The 18,694-nt window shown below is 35.0% G+C and overlaps 1 protein-coding gene across 1 annotated transcript in view; it reads right to left on the bottom strand.

The window, feature by feature from the left end:
* LOC110460008 (carcinoembryonic antigen-related cell adhesion molecule 5-like) overlaps positions 1-18,694 on the bottom strand; it is a 39,369-nt gene that overhangs the window by 12,628 nt on the left and 8,047 nt on the right. Inside the window, exon 3 of the mRNA XM_021512696.1 lies at positions 17,583-17,820. Within this exon, the coding sequence (XP_021368371.1) occupies positions 17,583-17,820 (238 nt within the window). The remainder of the gene's footprint in view (positions 1-17,582; positions 17,821-18,694) is intronic.

The raw sequence follows: 18,694 nt of genomic DNA, 5'->3' as shown, positions 1-18,694 counted from the left end.
TGAAAATTGAGTTGAAATTTATATGTTTAAAACATTGCAACCAAAGGTAAAAGCAGCCATATTTAATTTTAAATCGGCTCAAAAAAGAGCAACTGGTAATCAAAAAACAATGGTCATGAGACGCTCATTTCACCAATATTAGCTAACATCCTTCATTTTTGTAACGTTGAATGATCTTGACTCACTGCTGGCATTACATTTTGTAGTCCAAAGTGAAAATATGTGTTTTTTGTTATTGTAATCCACGTATTTAAGTACATTCGAATGATGGAGTACATGTGTACCCATTGCTTGATTAGTGCCGATCTTTACCACTGAATACTATGGTACTGTGTATATCTACCCAGTATCCAGGTAGTAGGGGTTTCCCTATTCAAACCAGGAAGTTTGTAAACCTATCCTGTCAAACAACAGCCAATGTAAGCTACTGTACACCTTAGCAGGTCTTAGCTGGTTGTAAATCTCCTTGTCATTACTATATTTGCATCCTTGTTTGCCCAAATTCAAAACTCCGAGTTCCAGGTCAAAACTAACAAGTTAACCTCAGTATTATCCCCGTAAAATATTCTCAAACATTCAGGAAATTTTGTTTTTAATCATTTCAAAATGACAAACCTAAGACACCTCAGTCATAGTTAACAAGGCATCACACATGATACAGATCACCTAGCATTCACACATTGTTACATACGTAAGAGTAAATGAAGTCACTAGAGCGATACAATTTTTTTTCTAAATAATGTAACATTGACTTTAACCTTCAACGTGGAAACCCATACCAAACACCTATGTGAAATCTCATGAAATTCCATTGAGAAATGAGGTCAATAGAGCAATGACTAAGTGTTTTGCTAATATAGAAAAAGTGACCTTGACATTTAACACAATAACCTGGAACGCAAACCTGTTCAAAACGTTGTCATACTAAACACTGCTTCATGTATAAGTTTCATGAAATTCTGTTCCGTAATGGATTCCCTATAGTGATGCTAATTTATTTTATTTTCTTCTGAAAATAGTAACAGTGACTTTGACCTTAAACGTAGAAACCCAGAACGCAAACTTGTCCAAGGCATTGCCAAACCAAATACTTGAAAAAAGTTTCATGAAATTCCGTTGAAGAATAAAGTTTCTAGAGCGATTACAAAGTTTTTTTTCTCTAAAATAGTAACAGTGACCCTGACCTTCAACGTAGAAACTCGAAATGTAGACATTTTCAAGGTATTGTCGTACTTAAAACTTGTATGAAGTTTCACGGCATTCTGTTGAGGAATTAAGTCGCTATAGGGATGACAAAGAGTGTAACATAAGTACATACATGTACGTACGGGCGGAATCCTATTTCCTCTCGGAACTTTCGTTGCGATGGAGTAATAAGCTCATATTTCTGGATAAATACAAGCAAAACGTATCTGTATCATAAAGAATCAACAAATACTTCTTAAAAAATATAACATGATATATGTGCAATGGGTATATATTAAAATATTTGCAATAGTCATACATTTTCTGTTTATAATATTTTAACTTGAATATGCCTACCAAGTCTTTGTACTCGTGTGTTGCTCGAATTTGGGTAATCTGTCTACATAATTTCCTTGTTAGTGTTCTTTTTGATGAACATTTTAAAGCTACATGCATTTTTGATGTCAGTGACTGAACACACGGACAAACTCCTATAATTCATATATCCCCCTTACAGGACCAGTTATTTTGGTTTGGTGTCGACAATGGGATGGAGAACCCGAAGCAAACTTGCCAACAATTGTTCCAGCTTTCTTATGAAGTTGCATGAGTATACAAAATATTCATGAATTGTGGAGACTATCAAACTCAGGCCTAGGTACATCAAAGTTTAGTGGAATCAATGAATGTTTGGAGGAGTTGGACGCCAATTGACCAATCTGAACTTCGAAGTATATATATATCATTTATATCAAATAAAAAATAGCATCATTGTAATGAATGATAATGAATGATTTTGAGTTTAAAAGCAGCAAGGGAAAAGAAAGAGAGAATGAAGGGGAAAAGGCCTTCTGTGTGAGGTTACATTATGTAAGAGGGATGAGCCCGGGGCAACCAAACCCTTACATCCCTCCCAACAGATGCTAGTGAATACATTCCTATTTGAACCTAAAATAAGGAACTGGCATGCACAAACAATATGCATCAAACTTTAAACCTCACATTTGCCAATACGTGATAAGTGCATACCAAATTTGGTTAGAAATGTGTAGCCGTACTAATTATGCATACATATGCATGCGTCAAAATGCCAATTAAAAACAGTCTGACACTTGCTTGTATGAATGTACAAATTTGGGGGAAATTGAACACTTTTTGAGGCAGTTACATGTATCTCACAACAAAACGAGCATGACAGTGGAAACTGAACTTTGTTTAGGCAATTACATATATAGCACAGAAACTAGCATGACAGTGGAAATTGAACATTTTTTTAGGCAGTTACATATACCGCACAAAAACTAGAATGACAGACAAATCAATTCCACGTTTTGATTAAATTATGAATACATAAACGATTAGGTTGTTTAAAGGTTTAGTCCGTCTCAAAATTGCACCTGATACAGATATCCTCATGTACACAACAGTCCGAGAAGATAAACATTGGATCTTGTCAACATTACCTGATTACATGGTTTTGAAACTTCATTCTCAGATACTAATTTTTATTGTATGCCTCTGTATATTTTTGAATCCATTTGCAAATGTTAAACTCTCATCATAAAAGTTCAGACAGTCACTAGATGACACAAATTATCTACAAAGAGCAGTATGTGACCTTGACCTTGGACTTAACATCCTATGATGCCATGCACTGTACACACAAATATAACGTTGTTACAAACGTATCATATTAAGTTTGGTCATTAGGAAACTTTCTGCTGTTTAGAATATATACAGTCCAGATTTTTTTAACAATGTTCTAAACTTTCATCCCTGTAAATGAAGTTTCAAAAGAATGCTTTAACAGTTGTGAGTAATATTAACTGAAAGGAATAATGTAAACTTAATATGCTGAGTAAGAAATTAAAAATGAAATATATGTATATACAAAAAAAATCTCAATATGTATCATACCAGATTTAAAACAGATAATGATTTTCTAAAATTGTAAATTTTCTAGTTTTGGCAAAATTGATTTCTAAGTTAATTTTGTAACAAGATTTCCGTTACATATTGTAAATCAACTCTACTTATTTCTAAAGCAAACAACAACTAAGCTGATCCATTTCCTTCTAAAAGTTTATATATACCCCAGTGTATTCAATTCTGTCATTGATAAGTGACACTATTATGCATCTCATTTTTTTATTGTCATATAAACTTTGTTATATACACAATGTTAATCTTCAGGTGGCACTCGTACATTTTCATAGCATTAGTACGACAAGCACCGTGAATGAATACACAGTCTTGGATAACACACATTTATATATATTTAACATGTATTTAACATATTTAACTGGATTTCATCATGCACATGTAACACTTAATCAATAATGGTTTGTTAGATATTGAGCCTTAGGGAAAGATATCCTGTCATTGTGATATATTCTCACTCTTTTGCTGGTCCCTCTTAGATTATTTAATTAATTACAAGTCAGACTTACAAAGCCTGACTATTCAGATCTTTGCTCCTCGTCTTGATACCCGAAGGGCAGGGCATTTTTTTGTCCTGGAGAAGCCCACTGTAGGGGCAAATTCAGCCGACACTTCTAATAAATTATAAGAACTACTTGCTCCTTCGCCTGTTGTGATTGAATCTATTTCCTATTTAATATTTTTATTTATAGATGGCCAATCAAATAGAATGACATTCCCTTAGACTGCTTCCTTCTATATTTAACACAAAACACCTAGAACACTTGTAGTGCCACAATATCACATTGCTGTATGCTCTTGATGCCTGAAAGAATCTGTAGGTTGACCGTTTTCAGTATCGTTTATGATTTTCATCATAGGCCTCATTTATGTAAGAATCTTTCCTTTTTACTGCTTCTTTTTGCCGATGTACCCTTGTCTGTAGCAGCATTAGACACCAACGATCAGCAACACCAAGACCACCCAACTACAATGATTTTATACATGTAGTAACATTTCAAACCGCACGGAAGCCAAGTACAGCTACACTGACGTGTCACATTGGAACCATTAGTGGGTGCGGGTGTACCTTTGGAATACAATCCAAAACACCCAATTAGACATAGGCAAACAGGCAACGTCTTATAAAAAGCCATAAGGTTTTGCTGAATAATAACAAGGTTCGATGGAAAGAGAATATAACCATTGGTTCAGTTTTGAAGAAGAGAAGATACCTGTATTATGCACTCAGAACACAATTAAAACATGAGGCCCAATGGGCCTGCGTCGCTCACCTGGTATTGACCTCATACTTGCAATCTTAAAAGTGGTCAGAAATAAAGCTACAGGCAAAATATAAGTATTTATGACTATAAGTCATTCAAAAGAACCTGTTAAAGATTTAATAACATTTGACCCCTGTGACCTGTCCTATGCCCCATAAAAACTAGAACTGTCGCCTATGGGCTAACTTATACTATCCACATTCCGGCTGTTTCTTGCCCCTGTAGGGGCTAAATAAACAAGGGAAAACGCATATAGAAAGATCAAGGGTCATGAGAAAGTCTCCCCTTTGACCTCGTAACCTTTGAATTCTGTCACAATATAGCCTGCATGATTGGCTACAATACTGTAATATATATGTGTTTACAAAATACCTACTTGTTCCGGGATAATTAGCCATTTCAGTAACTAATTCATTCGTAACCTTTGACCTCTGAAAAAGTTGATGGATGACAGATGAAGGACAACACAACATACAATAAGCTCATAGCTGTGATTTGCTGGCATTACATTTATTTAGTCCAAAGTGAAGATATGTCTGGTTTGGTAGAGAATCAGCGCATTTAATCCACGTTTGAATGAGGAAGTACATGTGTACCAGCTTGGTTAGGTTCAATCTTTACCACTGAATACTATTATACTGTGTTAATCTACCCCGAGTATCAATGTAGTAGGGGTTTCCCCCGTTCCAATCAGGAAGCTTGTAAAACGCTTCTGTCAAACACAAACTTACGTAAGCTACTATACATCTTATCATGTCTTAGCTGGTTGCAAATCTCATTGTCTTTACTATATTTGCTTCCTTGTTACCTCAAATTTAAGATTCTGATGTCAAGGTCAAAAATAGCTCATTTCAAGCATGCCTCAGAATTATCCTTATAAAATGTTCTCTAAAAGATAATTTTGTGTGTATTCATTTCAAAATGACAAACGAAAGACACTTGTCATACGTTGATCTGTAAATATATTGATGCAGGGCCATATTGTAAATTAGACATGTCTAAATATGTATCCCAGAATAAATAAAAGATATTATTATTATAATTTATTATTATACGTTTAACTATTTATTAATAAGCTTATATTTTTAGATACATTAAACAAAACATATCTGTAACATTTCGAATCAACAATTATATTTATAGAAAATATAACATGAGATCTGTGCAATGATACATATATTTAAATATTTGCAATATCCGTACATTTTCTGTTTACAAGATTTTAAAGGTAATATATCAATGCTTGAGATATACCAAATCTTTATAGTCATTTGTTGCTAGAATCGTGGTAGTCTGTCTAAATTATTGCCTTGGTAGTGTCCTTTTAGATAAAACATATTAAAGCTACATGTATTGTTGATGTCAGGGACTGAACAAACAAGCAAATTCTAAGAATATACACCCCCTCCCCTTATAGAACGAGGGGAACCCGAAGCAAACTTGCCAAAATTCGTTCCAGCTTTCTTATGAAGTTGCATGAGTATATATATCATCTATTCATGAATTGTGGAGGCTGACAACCGCAGCCCTAGGTAAATGTATTTCAAATTCAGTTGAAATGAAACAATTTTAGGGGAGTTCTCGATGGAAGCCAATTGACCATAAGTGCATAACAAATTTGGTTGGAATTAAAACATTTCTAAAAAAATGATTAGAAACAGGCAAACTAAACAGAAATGGGTAGCCTTATTAATTATGTGTAAATATGCATGCATCGAATTGCCCATTCAACTCAGTCTGACACTTGAATGTATGAACTTGGTGGAAAATGAGCTTGACAGACAGGCAGACAATCCCAAATGAATTTCACGTTTTAATAAAATTATGGATACATAAAAGATGCGGTTGTTTAAATGTCGAGTCCGTCTTAAAATGGCATCATAACTGATACAGATGTCCTCATGTACACAACAGTCCGAGAAGATTAACATTGGATTTTGTCAACATTACATGGTAACATCCAAGTTTTGAAACTTCATTCTCAAATAATATGTTCATTGTATGCGTCGGTATATTGTTAATCCATATGTAAATTTTAAACTTTCTTCAGAAAAGTTAAGACAGTCACCAGATGACAAAACTTCTCTACAAACAGAAGGCGACATTGACCTTGGAATTAACACCCTAACACATTCTGCCATGAACTGTACATGGACTTTAAGAAACACCCGTCTTGAAAGCAATAGAAAGAGTTTGTCTAAGATCACAAATGTTAGTTGAAACTATCTTAATAAAACTTCACATATATTTTCTCCTGACCAGACAATTTGTCATGTATCACAGTTAAGTCTGTACCATACAGTTTAAGGTCATGGACAGCCGTCAAAGGTCAGAATATTGTTTAAAACAAATATGGACTATGTATCTTCTATACAGCAGAAAGTTCCCTAATTGAAATTAAACAAACCTAACATGATAAGGCTATATATGCATACACGCCGTTTAGGTAACCATGCCAAAACATGGATATAATAAGAAAGCATGGGGTTGATCAACGTTTACACAAACAAAGGCCATGGCCATTGCCGGGACAAGATCGAGGGTTATGGTTAAGTCGATGGGCACCACCGTTCAGCCCGATTTACCTCTCTACCATACCTCTCATAATGTAAACCGCGCGACATTTGTTCTATGCCAACTAGGGAGGTAGGGATGTGTGTGTGCACAACAAAATGTTTGTTGATTTTAGTTAATATTTGTTAGAACAATTATTTAATAGTGAACAATATCGAAAGTGTAATTTCCATCTCTGTCAACGACTACCGGGTACCGACAAAACAATACCGTGTTTTGCCGGTATAGTATCACAAGGTCGCAGAAACGATAACTTTCCTTAAACGGTGACGCGCGCTTTGCATCATAAATTCTGACTATGCCAATAGACTACTTACCTTGAATGACCCTGCATTTTGTTTGTTTTCCGTGATGATGATAAATAACTATGATCAGTCGCAAAGCCAAATAATCAAGTCTCTGATAGAATACAAGTGAGAGACTGAGTTGTTTTCATATATGCCATAAACTGTTATGTCGTAAAGTGTTCAACAGTTGTAAACATTATCATGCGAGATATATAAATGTTGATCAAATATTTGTTTGATTGATGGCGCAATTACATGAAACATATCACCCTTTAAAATTAGCACGTTACTACTGAAAGTGGTCTGTATATTCAAAAAAATAAAGCAATTCCAAAAATGTCGTAAACTATTTACTTTCGTTCGGTGAAGTGTTCTTTTTTGCATTAGGCATGTCACTGAGTGAAAAGATAAAGAAAAAGGGACGTTATTGAATTTTTCTACCTGAATATTTTTTACAACATTTCTATTAGTTTGAAAAATAAATATTACCAATCTACTGTGAATATAATTTGTATTATGTTTATTCCGCACTTCTGGGTGAACAAAAAAGGGAAAAAAAATAAACAAAAAAAAGATCTGTTTCTTGGGAAAATGTCAAGCTGATAGCACTAACCACAAATGAAGGTTAACTAAATAAACACATTCAGCCAAGTAATTTATTTTGTTGGGAAAACATGTTAGACCTAGCGTTGATTGACACCTGGAGTACGGAGAGTTTGACACCTGGCATGAGCAGAACAGGTAATTGGAATATAACAATGTTTTTTACAACAATAACTTTAAGAAAATATTCAATCTTATATACGGATAAATCTGTCACTTTTTATTTAAAAGATACACGAATTCAAGTAGTTTTTTGAGCATCTGCAAATCCAACTGAATCGGACACCGATGTCGGCAGAGTGTGCACGCTTAAAGGCAGTCACTCAAACAGGTCCGACGAGGACCGCAAACAGCAAAATTTAACATGAAAAACACCAAACATTTGTGATTTCAGTAACTCTTCATTGACAAAAAAATGATAGGAATTAATTTGGCTGTTTTGAGCCGGTTAATATTTATTTTTCAAACTCGACCTTGACTCTATGTAGTTCACAAGCTTGCAAGCTTCGCCACTTTCCTCATATCGTTTTGACAGATTCCTAGTGTCATGATTAAATAGTTCAGCATATTTTTACCCAAGACCGGCATTACGATGCAATTCTTTGTTATGTTTCCCCATTATTGGTATTGATCCGTTTGGAACTCAACAGTACATTACATTTAACATCTAATCACTAAATCTACACGACGCCGACACACATTCTTTTTTATGAATTCATAAGATCAAACGTATATTTGTTGTTGGTGTTTTCTCACTTATCCGACCGGTTTTTATGCGGTTTTCGACTTTTTTGTTTTTGAATAATATAGAATAATAATATATTAGTGTCTATTTTCATTCAGGGTACACTTTAAGACTTTCGGGTCTCTGTGGACGCAGATACGTTCTTTGTCGACGTATCTAGATTACATTTCTCCAACGAAATCTGAAAATTTGGGAAGTTTTAATTAGATGTTTCACAACCAACACTTGGGGAGAATGATTACTCCGACATATCAGAATAAGTCCAAACACACATTATTGTAACTAATTAAATAGCTTATACTACTTTTTATTCGGTTCTGATTGAATTTAACGTATCGTTTCAACTTAATTAAAATATTGAATAGGGAAAGTATAAAGTCGACCACCGTGCACGGGGCGTGCAATTCGGTTATATGATAATGAAGAATGAAGATGAGTAACTCTTTTCATTACGCGTCGGAAACGTACGGTTGTGAGGCATAGATAAGAAAGGACTTCAAGGGATTAGGGGTTGGATTAGTGTTTATTATTTGAAATAACGCTATAATTATGCCTGAATGTGCTTTATGTATTTTATATCAATTTCATTCAAGTGAAATTTAGATCACAAGTACCGTAAACATTTAAAAAGTGTGTGGGGGAGTGGTTGGCCGGTACCGATGTCATCAACGTCGCCTTCAGTATCTGACGTATGACGGCATCATTTCTTTTAAACTAATTTTCTAACATACATAATAGTTTAATTTTTCAGAAATTCCTTTCTTAAATCTGCAACAAAAAGGTTTTTTGATAGGAAATACAATGTATCTTTTATATCTTATTTCAGAAAAATCACAATGTAAATCCTAACGTGTGAAGTCATCTTATATCAAATCCTTTTTGCTAATTTACCTGGATATGTAAACCAGAACAGACCGGTGTGTTAGTTACGATGATCATGCTCGCTATAAGGGGTGGCCTTAGCTCAGCAGGGATGCACTACTCCTCAGCGGTACTTCACGTTTAGCCCCCTGCGCATCCCCATTTCAGTAAAGCCAGAGCTCTCGCATGTACGTACTTAGACTGGCCACCAGCCCCGAAGATTTTATGAAGAATTTCTCGACTGCATTTTACTACTAGCTTATCTCCCCCTAGTTTAGAACTTAGGAACCAGATATCCAAGTGATCAGCATTATTAGAGTTAATTTTGTTTCTTAATTATTTAATATTTTAGAGATGGTGGCCAGTCTAGTACGTACTGGTTGGTCGTCTACTGAAAGTCTGCAAGGCCGTACGTATAATATCTAGCGGACGTATCACCATCATAATCAATCTGTACTGGCTCTTATTAACATTCAGCTACCGTTTTTTCAGGACGTCAGACTAGAAACGTATACGTCTCTGATCAGACACTCTGTTTAAAAAAAGTTTTGTTTCAGAAAAATAAACATCGGGCGGTTAAAACAGAGGCGTATAAAACCAGTATATACGCAGTACATACACTATAGTATAGTAACACGGTATTGAAGCAGACGTAAAACCTATCAATCAATACAGTAATCAGTAAATTATAGTATAGTATATATGTCTCTGGTTAAAGGATTTTAAAAGGGGATGGCCGGGATAGTTTTTGGAAGTGATCTCTCCTGTGTTGTGGTCCTTACGCCAAAGGTACGAACCTGTTTTATGTGGCTCTAGATGTAAATTGAAGAATCTCGTCGGTATCACCCAGGACAGATTTTGAGTATAATTATTTGTTTAGGGATCTTCAATGTTAATCGTTTTTAATATTTTAAGCACAACATGAACAATGGAAACATAGTAATTTTGATGCTAATAACTATTTCACTATGATTAACAATACAGTAAAACCTCACTCCGGACATTAACTCGAGTTGACATTTCCTATTGTTACACCTCACGTGAATTTCTAGCTATTTGATTGGTTGGGAGAAAATTAAACAAAAATCTCTGTCACATTCCGAAAGTACATTGGTTTTAAGGGGCGCGGATAATATTGCCATGAGACAGAGAAATATATCACATGCGCGAAAAATGTGCGTTCACCGCTTCGTTTCCCCACCGTGATGGTCACAAGAACGGTTGACGGCAACAGCCAATTTTATCAAGCGCCGGTGCGATAGTAAACAACAGACTATCAACAAACAAGATGTCATTATCGAGGTTTGCTGCCGTTTCTGAGCTTCAAAGACTTTTGGTGTAACAAAATAGATATGACATTCATTAGCAGCTAGTGACAGTGAATATTGTCAACCCTGAAAAAAAACCCATTGTCACCCCCGGCTTCGCCTCGGGTGACAATGGTTTTCTCGGTTTTACAATATTCACTGTCACCTGCTAATGAATGTCATATTTATATATTGTCTGCAACATTTGCAGTTTTGATACAAATAAAGTTTTATATTTCAATTTCGATTCCATTCGTAGACAATATTCCCCTCCATGTAATTTTCTTGTAATATACAATCATACGTATTTTATTGTGTATTATATGGTAAACAAGTTATCGTGCAAAATCAGGAACCGCTTGAATACTATAAAAAATAGCACCCTCATATCTGAGGCACGTGTCAACGGCGTGGCTGTTGGTTTGTGTACTGGACACATCGATTAATACCGATAGAAACTAGTATGTACCCTTTATGGAATACAATATAGCAGATATTAACTATTTTAAAAAAATACTAGCTATATAGGAAGATATATGCAATTAATTGTTCCAATCCTTTCCGGGACTTACCACATTACTGCTAATCAGAGGCGGGATCACCATTCCAGATTTCCAATGTTGTGGACACAATTGGTCTGAATCACGTCAAGTTACGTCAAGTTTAACAACAAAAAAAGTATCTGCTAATATTCCTCGGGTTCATTTTTTCTCTCTAGTTATCGATATCGAATTCGAATTATACTTCGATATTCTCTATCTCTTTCCTATACCTTAGCGGATTGAAACATCTGTGTTATACATACATAATACTTCTCTAGAAATGTATAAGCTGTAGTATATTTATTCATAAAGAAAGCTCAGGTGCGGTATTAATGTACCGTTACTTCCTTTACCATATAAACCCTCCTATATCATATATACTTCATATATCACTTATACCCTCCTACAGTAAATATACGTCCTATACCACCTATACCCTTCTTCATCGTCTATACTTCCTAAACCACATATACCCTTCTTCATCACCTATACGTCATATACCACCTGTACCCTCCTACATCACCTTTACTTCCTATATCACATAAAACCTCATACATCACATACACGTCATATACCACATATACCATCCTACATCACCTATACGTCATATACCACTTGTACCCTCCTACATCACCTTTACTTCCTATATCACATATAACCTCCTACATCACCTACTCGTCATATATCACATATACCATCCTACATCACCTATACGTCATATACCACATATACCATCCTACATCACCTATACGTCCTATACCCCCCTTGCTCTCCTACATCACCTTTACTTCCTATACCCTCTTTGCTCTCCTACATCACCTTAACGTCCTATACCACCTATACCCTTCTACATCATCTATACCTCCTAAACCACCTATACCCTCCTACATCAACTATACTTCCTACATCGGCTTTACTTCATATACCACCTATACCTACCTACATGACCTTTACTTCCTACATAACCTATACCCTCCTACATCACATTTACTTCCTTGTTCACATAGTCTCATACATCACCTACACGTCATATACCACCTATACCCTCCTACATCACCTATACGTCCTATACCCCCTTTACTCTCCTACATCACCTTTACTCCCTATACCCCCTTTGCCATCCTACAATTGTGTGATCGCACAACGCATCAAAATAGCGTGCGCACACCGTGCATACATCGTTCACACACCGTCCGCACATCGTCCACGCATGGTGCGCACAACTGTGCGATTTAACAATCGTTCGCCCCGTTGTGCGCTTCTCTCCGCACAACTGTGCGATTGGGTACAATTTGTAGATCAATATTACGGAATGAAAAAAATACGGAAAGCTCGTATGCAATAATGAAAACTGTATGTATAATTGTAATGTCTCATCACAGTAATGAAGATTATGTACAGTTTTTCAATGCGTGTAACACAGCATTACAGTGACCGTTAGATTGTCAAGAATGTGTTTCACGCCAAGGTAACAGAATATGTAAATAACAATTTGATGAGTTACCGGGGTTTGACCTGGCCTGTACCTGACACATAGAGTTGATATGCGATACCGTATGACCGTAATGAAAACACAGCTGGACGTTTAGTATTTGTTATTTGCATTCGGTTTGCCTGTAGCTCCCCTTCACCTGTGTTTTCACACCCCTGGCCCTACCCGACGAAATACGTAAGCGCCCCGATCGGGGGAAAACTAACGTTCAGGTACATATAGACGGCTAGTGGCTATGTTTACGGGATTGTGTTGTGATTTCACAGGTGTCGATTAAGGTCGTTTAACAAATACCGAAAACACAATTTCTAAATTTAGGAAAGTATAGATATAAAGATAAGTTTATTGGTGTAGGTAGAATATAGAAACATACATAAAAATCAAGGTTTATATGTTTAAACACGAAACCATATATAATGTTAAGGCATTCCTCAATTAACACCAGCCACGATTGCTATCGCACAACGTTCGTCCATCGTGCACACAAATGTGCGCAAGATATGATCGGCCACATTTTTATCGTTCGCTCATCGTGCACACATCGTTCACACACCGTGCACACATCGTGCGCACACTGCACATCGCGTAACGTTGTGCGATCCAACAACAGTACATCACATTTACTTCCAATTCCATCTATACCCTCCTACCTCACCGTTACTTCCTATACAACCTATACCCTCCTACATCACCTTTACCTACTATACCACAATAACCTTTCTACATCACCTTTATTTCCTATACCACCTTTACCCTCCTACATAATCTATAATCTCTTACACCACCTATACCATCCTACATCACCTTTACTTCCTATACAACCTATACCCTCCTGCATCACCTTTACCTACTATACCACAATGACCTTTCTACATCACCTTTATTTCATATACCACCTATACCCTCCTACATAATCTATAATCTCTTATACCACCTTTACCATCCTACATCAACTTCCTACATCACCTACAAATGTAAACTGTCTTTACCATCTGTACCCTCCTGCATTTAATTATATATTTTATTTAAGTAATTATATTCATTTATTTTATTTCAATATTTCTATTTCATATTATTTACTTATACATTAATTTGTTTTATTTATTCAATTTAATTATTTGTATTTCATTTTATAGATTTATTTATTAATTTGTTTTATTTATTCAATTTAATTTTTATTATTTCATTTTATTGATTTATTAAATAAATTGCTTTATTTATTCAATTTTATTATTTATTGATATTTTTTTTTATTTGTGGCGGTTTTGCCATTCTTGGTTTAACCATAATCACGTTCTTTATTAGTATTTTCAATATTTTAAATACTTATTTGAATACTCACCATTATTTTATTAAATATTAAAAAATAATAAAATTGCTAGGTCTCAATGATTTTCAATGGTGTAATCAAAGTCAATTTATTGTCAATGTTGGCAGGGATCTTGTACCTCTCGAACCTCGCAGGAAACACCCCGATACATATTGCGAGTCGATCGCAGGACTTACACACTTCGACCTGGTCGTAAACAAAACCCACATGATACAGACAATAAAATTAACGAATAAGCATACACACATAGAAATAAAACTACAAATATTTTATAAAATGAAACTCGCCGTTTGGACGCACTAATTATAAGCCTCTCTTCAATCCAGACTACCCTGGTGTCGTTACGAAACCATCGGCATATGCGTGCAGTGATGGAAGAATTTGTAGATTTAGTTGAATTTGATTCATATATTCATATGAACAGAATGATATAAGTATGAAAATTAAATATTTAGCATATACAAATAACTAATTACTCAATTATTTTCTGCTTATAGTTTTACTGGCCAATTAAGGTGCGTGCATCCATCAATCAGCACACGACGCAGCCCATATTCGAATATAAATATAAGTCATTGCTAAACTTCCAACTTATTATTTTATGTATTTATCTATTTTATTTGTATATTTATATTATTTTTAATTTGTAAACTTTATTTTACATGAAACTTTTTTTATTATATAAAAACATTTCAGCACTCACATATTCTTAAAATAACCTGTACATAGCCATCGATCGTTTACTTAAATAACCAGCAAAACGCATATTCAACGCAGATTCAACGCTAAAGTTAAAACGCACATCAAACGGTCAACGCAAACGCAACGGAAACGCAACGAAAACGCAACGCAAACGCAACGCAAACGCAACGCACTTTTGGTAAAGAAAAACGGTCCAGGGTCTGTATCAATCAATGGCAATACATGATTTAACAGTCTACCCCTTCGGGAACCTCAAAGGTGCCTGATTCATTCTCGCAACATCTTTAGGTTATGATGTGAAATAGAGAAATTGGAACGCCTTTTAGGTTGTATGTTCTTCCTGTTTAAAAAGGAAATCAATGTCTGAGTTATCCCGATGCTTTTGATGTAGTACCTGGTTTCTTCAACAGAAGCAAACACACAAAAGCCCTTAATAGTGATCGGCAACAGATGTCAAAATCTGGGACGAAATCAAAACTAATAGTCCCCGCTGGGGTTCACCCAGGTGTGACTAAAATGTTTTTTATGCATCATACAAGATTTCAAACAAAATAGGATTTTCAAAATGTATAACTCTTAAAGTATTGGCAAATTTGATTTTCTGAATATACACAATTTGATTTTCAAGGAAGATTTTTATTAGCTTTTCTAAATCAACTCTATTGATCTCTAAAGCAAATACGAACTATACTGATCCATTTCCCTCTAAAAGTTTATATACACCCCAGTATATAAAATTATGTCATTGATGAGTGACACTATTATGTATCTCAATCTTTTTGATGATCATATACACTTTGTTATATACACAATGTTATTCTTCAGGTGGCATCTGTACATGTCGATAGCATTAGTACGACAAGCATCATCTTTGAATGACACACACATGCATGCCATATATATATATACATGATTTAACAATAAAATGATTTTTTTTTGTAATAAGAATGTAAACTTAATCAATAATGTTTTGATAGATAATTAGTGTTAGGGCCCAATATAATGTCATTTTGATAGATTCTCAATCTTTTGCTGTTTCCTCTTAAAGATAGTGCTGATAATTTAATTCATTTCAAGTCAGACTAATACCTTATTACAAAGCCCGTCTATCATCATCGCACAGTCAACTTAATTTTTCACAGTTTCATCTGCCTACAAATTGATCACAACAAAACATTGAAGTTAAAAGAATCTAGTTGTTGAACAAAAAATATATCTATTCTTTTTTCATTTATAGATGACCAATTAAATACAAGAATGCACATAGCATGCTGTACTGTTTCCTTCCATGTTTAGCACACGACACCCAGAACACTTGTAGCACCAAAACATCACATACCTGTATGCTCATGATGCCTGGAAGAATCTGTAGGTTGAGCATTTTCAGTATCGCTAATGATTTGTATGTGTCTTTTATCTATATTAATGTTTACCCGCCAAACAGTAAATAGCATGTCAGATCACAGGATAAATCAAACTACTGACAGTTTAAGTGAGCCGAGTCAAATCTGTGGGATTTTGCCTTACGTCGTGAGATCTGGAATGTATGCAGTGGTGAGTTGGTTTAGGAGTTAATTGACCTACAAGTTAAACTTACTTAATCGAAGCTTTTGCAGATGTTTGTTGTATGTATGAATACTTGAGTACAAATCCCTGCACTTTGTCATTGTGGTTGTTCATTGTGGTTTTACAAGTCTTAAATATCCATTTGCTCTGCCTTATCAGTAAAACTGAATTTGTGATCGTAAAACCATTAAATATGTCTGAGAGGGCGGACACAAATTCATGGTTAGAGTCATACCTTAAATATAACCTGTATGTTACTTTAGACTATATGTTATCATCATAAGAAAGTGTCCATACTTCATGCAGCATTTTACATGTATATTAGACTACTGTATGGTTTATTAACAAGTTTTATATTTATATATATTTATTTATTTTAAAAGCAGAAAAAAACAACATTCTCAACAACTATTCTTAAGTATATATGTATATAATTATCAGACTACCTTGCTGACATTATTTTCTGTGTTTGCGTAAGTACTGTGTTGTATTTCCTTTTACATTCAAAACTCACTATTATGTAACTGATATACTATTCTATGAGATTAATCTATGAAAAATGACCCTTGAACTGTTTAGAAAGCTATGCCTTGCTGTTACAATATGTCCTAGTTTCGCCAGTTGCAGATATTTCAAATGCTTCTTAGCATGTTTCGGTTACATCACAAAGTGCACAATTAAGTAATATGGATATATTCCGCAAAATGTCTGAACTTGGTCTGAGCTAGCATTTCCATTATGCAACGACACAGTTTTACTAAAACCTGTGAATGTGTCGACGAATGAGAATAACACAAAATACCTTAGAGACAGCCATGCTTGAGTATTGTCATTGTTGACTGAATTCCATTTATCTATTCATAAGAAATTTGTTACACAGAAACAATGTGTGTCATGAAATGAGATACATGACAGTGTGTGTAATGTCATCATGAGAAGAACCTTCACTTGACGTCATATATCTTTAATTCTAACAAATATGCAAATAAGAATATGGAATGTTTTCAGAAATTAAATTCATCATGAAATGATCCTTCAAACACTTACTTTAAACATTTGAGAAATTATATTTTTTTTGTTTAAATTGTGAGGACGGATGTTTTTTTTGAAAAAAATGTATTGGTTTTTGCACAATCTGAACTAAACTAAAGAAAGTAACAACATACAATTGACATAACTTACCTCCAATTGTTATCACAGTATCAGTGATGGTGGAGGTCAGTCCTATAGGTTCATACTGCCCAGCGAGATTGACTACAAACTGTACGTAGTATGTACCCGCTGAAAGAGAAGTCTCAAGTTTCGGTACAATGACACAGTTGTAGCCATTGGCATCCGTGTCGGCACATCCTGTATTACCAGTACTCGTACATGTTGCTGTTGATGATGGGGAACTCACCGCAGTACCTCCTCTAGTTGGCTGGAATATAATGTCATAAATGCTGATGAGGCAGTGAAATGTGCAGGATGCAGACATTGATATAGTTACATTTTGTATTGTACATTCATATAAATATATTTACATTTGCATGGCAGTGTCACTATATAGGCTATTGAAACGCTCTGTCGTTCATGGGACTTTAATTACCATAAACCACGAGACATAATTTTTAGCGTATTAATACAACACCGACCGGAACTACAATCGCTGGACATTGGAGACTTGACAATGTCATTGTAATTGTGTAAAACAAAGAAAAAAATATTGAACAAAAATAACTTTGTATTACAACAAAAAACAGACAAAGGTCTGCAATATCGTACAAAATGCACATCGGTTGAAATAACTAATGACGGCAATGGCAACAATTTAACACTCAGGCAATTTATCAGCAATATCGTTTGTTACACTGCACTGATCAACAGGGGTTCGATACAGATGTCTGAAATACACATATATGCTATAGACCTACTGATATGAGTCACAGCACACAAACATACACAAGGCATACCTGTATTTCAGACATTTGTAACGAATCCCTGTGCTCTATCGGAAGATCACTCACTGTAAACGATGTCAATATCACACGTCTATCAGCCACGGTTTCCTCAGTTTATTACGACATGTCAAATAACGAGGCTGTTATAGAATCTACCGACTGTAGTCAGGTTCCCATACAATCAACAAATAAATTCAAGTCTAGATTCTTCACGAATTCGAAATTTTCTCTCTGCTCTTACAACTTCCAAAAATAGCTCCCTCGTGGAGGGCAAGGTCGTATTACGGTGTTTACTGTATTTATTTCCATGCGCGAAATGTGTTTCGGGGAAAAATCGAAAAAAAAATCAAATCT

The sequence above is a fragment of the Mizuhopecten yessoensis genome, unplaced genomic scaffold, assembly GCF_002113885.1.
Source record: "Mizuhopecten yessoensis strain PY_sf001 unplaced genomic scaffold, ASM211388v2 scaffold10283, whole genome shotgun sequence".
In the NCBI taxonomy this organism is placed as follows: Eukaryota; Metazoa; Mollusca; class Bivalvia; order Pectinida; family Pectinidae; genus Mizuhopecten; species Mizuhopecten yessoensis.
This window is presented reverse-complemented; position numbering and strand designations above follow the sequence as displayed.